The sequence below is a fragment of the Cyrtonyx montezumae genome, unplaced genomic scaffold, assembly GCF_038088225.1.
Source record: "Cyrtonyx montezumae isolate F1298 unplaced genomic scaffold, pur_monq_1.0 scaffold_14, whole genome shotgun sequence".
Classification (NCBI taxonomy): domain Eukaryota; kingdom Metazoa; phylum Chordata; class Aves; order Galliformes; family Odontophoridae; genus Cyrtonyx; species Cyrtonyx montezumae.
This window is the reverse complement of record NW_027071870.1, coordinates 7883237-7888515: the sequence shown is the minus strand read 5'-3', so window position 1 is coordinate 7888515 and position 5279 is coordinate 7883237. Positions and strand designations below refer to the sequence as shown.

The 5279-nt window shown below is 64.3% G+C and overlaps 1 protein-coding gene across 1 annotated transcript; it reads right to left on the bottom strand.

Moving 5' to 3' along the window:
- Positions 1 to 3299: 3299 nt before the first annotated feature.
- PTF1A (pancreas associated transcription factor 1a) lies at positions 3300 to 4476 on the bottom strand. The gene is made up of 2 exons (XM_065731575.1): positions 3852 to 4476; positions 3300 to 3764 (listed from the first exon to the last, which is right to left on the bottom strand). The coding sequence occupies exons 1-2, from the start codon at positions 4474 to 4476 to the stop codon at positions 3562 to 3564; spliced, it is 828 nt and encodes a 275-aa protein (XP_065587647.1). The 3' UTR covers positions 3300 to 3561.
- Positions 4477 to 5279: the final 803 nt, after the last annotated feature.

Genomic DNA, 5279 nt, shown 5'->3' with positions numbered 1-5279 from the left:
AGGGGCCAGCCCAGAGACTTTTTTTTCTATGTGAAAAATTAGGAGACGTAAAATTTAATTGGCCGATCGGGGGAGAGCAGTGGTCTTAAGTTTAATTGCCAGTGGGCTCAGCGAGGGAGACAAAACAAGGTTTGGGCCTGTTTGTTTGCTCGCGTCCCAGACCCGAGTCCAAGTGTATCATTGAAAATGTGTTTTATTATAACACATGTCATGCTTTACAGTTCCCATATTGTGTAAAGACAATGGTTAATGGTACATTAAAGACAAGCAAACCATGCCAACACGTCTTGGACACATTGTAAGGGCCTCTCTCTTTGCTCGCTTTAGGCAGCTGCAGTCCAGGACCCAGAAGCACAAAAAGAACAAGTTTGAAATACCAGGTGCATCCGAGAGAACCACGACAGGGATTGATATGTTATAGCCCAGGACATGAACCTAGCAATAAAGATATCATTGCGATTGTTTGCGGCTTCCACGCCATGTAAAGCCGGAGGCGCCGGCGCAGGCTGCTTGCTGGCAGCGAGGCTCGGCCTCCCCGGAGTCCCCCGGCGCCCTCCGCCAGAGCCGAGCACCTGTTGGCAGCCCCCGGCCCCGCCGTGGGAATCGCCTCCCGCCCGCGCTTCCAGGTCCCGGCGGCGCGGAGCGCTCTCGGGGCGTTCCCACCGGCTGCGGCACGCCTTTGGAAAGAGGGAGATTTAGCCGGGGACACTCAACTGGTGTTTGTCAGCCCTCGCAGCTGGCACTCGGTGCCCGCGAGGGGTGCGTGAATGCGAGCGGCGCCGCGGCCGGACAGGGCGGCTCCGTGCGGGGAGCGAGCGGGCAGCTGCGGGTCTGGGAACCGCGCCGGGGGCCGCGTTCACAGCGCCCCGACGGCCCCGCGCCGCGCACCGCGGGAGGAGACGCGCCGCCCCGAGCCGCCTCGGGGTGCCGGGCCGGGCCCGTCGGTGCTTCGCGTTCCGCCCGCGGGCGTTGTGTTTTTTGACGCCCCCCTCGGGATGGGCTGTGCACCGGGGCTGAAGGAGCGCGGACGCCGGGCTCGTGGGGCAGCACACCGGTCCGCAGACCGGGCTCCCACCTGGAAAGACGGGGCTCTCGCAAGCGTCTCCTCCCATCTCCCGCCCGACCAGGCTCGGGATACCCCCCCTCCGCTCCCCCCCGCCAGGATCCCCTTTCTACAGCCCCGAGACCCTTCTCCCCCTGGAGCGTACGCCCTCGGAGTGCCGCCAGGGTAGCGCGTCTGAGGACGTGCGGGCGGGCGCCGTCGGTGCGCTGCGGGGCTCCCAGTGAGGGGTACAACATCCATTTATCATCCGGGGGGGACGACGACGATGGCCGGCGCTGCAACCCCCCCCCCTCTCCCCCCAACCCCTTCCCCTGCTGCGGCCGCAGGAAGAAGAGGGACAGGCGGGTGATGGGAGCTGAATGGCCGTCACTCGCGGCTGCCCCGCGCCGCGTCGCGCTGCCCACCCGCAAAAACCCAGCGCTGCCCCGAGGCAGTGTGCGGGAGCGACCCGGTCCGCCAGCTCCCTCCGGCCCGGGGACCTGCACGGGCCCTTCGGCCGCCCCTTCTGCTGCGGGATTCTGTCGCAGAAGCACGGCGCTCGGGTGAATGGCTGCTGAGGAAGTCAAAAGAAGCTGTCAGTCTCTTTGAAGGTCGCGTTTAAAGGGACTTGGCAAGTCGGGACGGGAGAGTGACAAGATAGAGACCCTGGTGTTCTCCCCGCGAGGGCCGGCTCTTCCGCTTCATCTGCACCATACTAAAGGATGTGTTGAAGCATTGAATCACAAAAAAGTGGCACGCCAAAGAAAAGGTGCCCCATAACAATGATTGTAGTGTTTTAATGGTGGGGTACCGCATCACCACAGCCAATTGAGACGGACGGGGCCATGCACAGAAGGAAGCGGTACGACACTTCCATAACTTATAATTAAGCCGAAGTCCGACTACCATTTGACTTTCTAATGAGTGTAATGAGATTACATGCCTGATGGAAGCATTTGTGCCAAAGCGACTTTCTGTGTTTAATGAGGTCCTAATACAGGACAAGATCGAGTTATAGGTCGGCGCTTTTCTCGCTCAAAGAGCCCCGTTTAAGTTCAACGCCGCCGGTGCCGCCTCCCTTCCTCCCTCCCTCCGCCGCAGGACAGTGCGAGGCTCGCGGCATTGCGGGATCCGGGGAAAAAGAGCAAAGAAATAAGAAGAGCCTTCCCCGGCCCGGGTTGGTGTGGGTAAGTAGCTCCTCTAATTGCTATTGGAATAGATCCATACCATCCACGCTAGGGAACTAAATGTGTCTAACTAGGTTAATGCAATTAGCATGCACGCAACATATTGCTCCCACTTTGCGGCTGCTTTGAAAAAAAAAAAAAAAAGACAGCGAGTGATGCTGTCTCTATGATGATGAGTAATAATTACACCTCGGCTCACCAGGTTCATTCCCATTCGCCTGTCCCTCCCTGGGACAGCGCTGCTCCGGCCTGGAGCTGGCATCTGGGGCTCCCGGAGGCTCCCGGGGCCGCGCCGTCGGGGCAGATCCGCGGGTGCCACGGGAAAAACAGCACCTGCGGCGCTGAGCCGAGCCCCCTCCCCACCCCGGACCACGCTTGGCCGCCCCCCTCCTCCCCCTCGGCCCTCGTTGATGGCATTCGCTGCCCTCACGCCTCCCCCCCCCCCCCCCCTTCCCCCTCTTCGGTCCCTGGGCAGGTGCAGGGCCCGAGCCCCCTACCGCCCCCCGGCACTCGGAATGCTACCAGAGCTTCTCTGCCACCGGTTGCCCGACGACTTTGCCTTCCCCGTCCCCCCCCCCCCCCCCCGCACTCCCCCGCCTCGTTTCTGCGGTGTCCCCGAGGCGAGGGGAGCGGGGGCCCTTCCGCAGGTGCGGCAGTGCTCTGTCCCCTCTCCCGGCACTTTTGCGAAGAGCTTTGTCCGCCTGGAGGCGGGAGGGGGAACGGGAGCCCATCCCCGTGGCCACGGGGCCGGGAACGAGGCGGCGGGGGGGGAGCAAACCTCGCAAAGGAGGGTGTTGCGGGACCAGGGGACTTACTGCTGGAAACCAAGAGCAGAGAGAAGGCTTTGAAAGGAGGAGACCCCCTGGAGACAGACAAAGACATCACTTGGAAACACTTCAGGACCGGACGTCAGAAGGGGTGGAGAGAAAGTGGAAAATGTCCCCCACCCCCCCCCGCCATTCTCCGGCACTATAAGGGCGGCAGAGCCGGAGCGCTCCCCACAGCCACGCTGCGCCGAAGGTGTGCACCGAGTTTATTATTCACAGACACAGGAAGAGTCCGCGTGTGGCAATAAATTATTTTCACAGGTTCCGACATTATATTTTTTCCCAGAAAAAAAAAAAAAGGTGCTGTTGGGATAAACCTATTGCATATTTAAAAAAAATCACGATAAATTATATAAATTATACATTCAAAACAGACGATTCTATCTCATTATGTCTACTCCGTAATAAATAGATAAATAAAGTTGATTGCCCTTAGAGTCTGAATCTTAAATTACACTTCGGGTGGAGGTCTGTCCGTGCAGCACGGGGGGTGGGGGGCGCAGCCTCACGGCACGAAGCCGAGGGGGGGTTCGTTCTCGATGTCGCTGAGCGAGGGTTTGGCGTTCGCCTTCCGCGGGTCCTCGGGAGTCCACACCTTGGCCGTCCGGATGACGTTTTGCTCTTTGAGCTGCTTCTCGTCAGTCCACGACAGCGAGTGGCCGGCCAGCGGGGGGAGGCCGTAGTCGGGGTCGCTCGGGGAGGGAGATCCTGGCCGAGGGGGAGAGAGATAGGAGGTTACGGCGGAGCTGCCCCGGCGGGGCCGCGACGGGGCGGGCGGCGGCGGGAGCCACTTACTTGTGCCGCGGTGGCAGATGATGATTTTCTTGGGCTGGCTGGGGCTGTCTCCGGCGGCGCTGCGCAGCGGCAGGTCGGAGCGCACCAGCTCGCTGAGAAAGTTGATGTAGCCGATGGCGAGGCGCAGAGTGTCCACCTTGGAGAGCCGCTTTTCGTAGGGCAGTGTGGGGATGTGCGAGCGCAGCCCTTCGAAGGCGTCGTTGATGGACTGCATCCGCCGACGCTCCCGCACGTTGGCCGCCTGCCGCAGCTGCTGCAGCTCCGCCTCGGAGCGCTCCCGCCGCCGCCGCTTGGCCGAGCCCAGCGCCCGGAGCCGCCCCCCCGGCGACAGCAGCCCCGCGCCCGCCGCCCCGCAGCACTCGTACGCGAAGCCGGGAGAGGCGGGCGACGGCGGGAAGGCTGCGGCCGACGCCTCGCAGCAATAGCCGCCGTCGGGGTCCCCGCCGTCGCGGTAGTACTCGTGCAGCTGCCGGCCGAGGAAGTCCACGTCGGGCTCCGGCAGCCCGTCGGCGCCCAGCGCCTCCCGCGGGGGCAGCTCGGGAAAGAAGTCCTCCTCGTCGAAGTAGGGCGGCGAGGAGAAGGAGTCCAGCCCCGCGGGGAAGTGCTCCAGCAGCACCGTCTCCATGCCGCCGCCGCGAGGCCGGGGGGGCGGCCCCGCCGGGACGCGCCTCCGCCCGCTCCCACCGGCCCCGCTCGCGGCCGCCCCGGCCCCCGCCCCTCCCCGCCCCTCGCGGAACGGCGGCGCGCTGGGAGGCCGGGCCCGGTGCCGCCGCTCTCCGGGGAGGAGGCCGGAGCCGGCTGGCGCGGCGGGCCGGCACGCGAGGAGTCTTATAACGACATCCCCGGGCGCGTGCCAGTGACCGCCGCCGCCAGCCAATCAGGGCCCGTCGGAGGAGCCGCCCTCCCCCCCCACTAACTCCCGCCCCGTCGGGTGGGAGGTGCGCGTGGGGCGGCGGTGGGGGGCACCTCGAGGATGCCGTCGGGCGAAGGGCGGGCGGAGAGGGAGCCCCCGGCCTCGCCGGCCATGGGCAGCGCACGGCCCGTCAGGGACGGGGTGCGCGCCGTCGAAGGTTCCCGCGCGTCGGGCGCCTCTCTCGAGAGGGCGGCGTCCGGAGGCTGCTCCGGGCTGCGGCACCGCGGGGCTCAGCTGCTGCCGGCAGAGCCGCGGGCAGAGCGGAGCTTCTCGAGCTGCACTCGCCGCGTAACGTCCAGTTGCACCGCGGCGGCCGCCCCAGAGCCGTCGGTGGGTGGCACACGGGGCCGCGCCGCGTTTTTCCTTTCCCCGCTGCGATTGCCGTCCCAGGAGGAGTCCGTTCGGCTGAGGCCTGGTTAATAATTCCCCAACGGACTCTCACTGATGAAAGCGTTCACAATTCTCGCTGCGGGGAAATGGATTACACGTCAGATTAGGGAAGGATTATCTCTGTC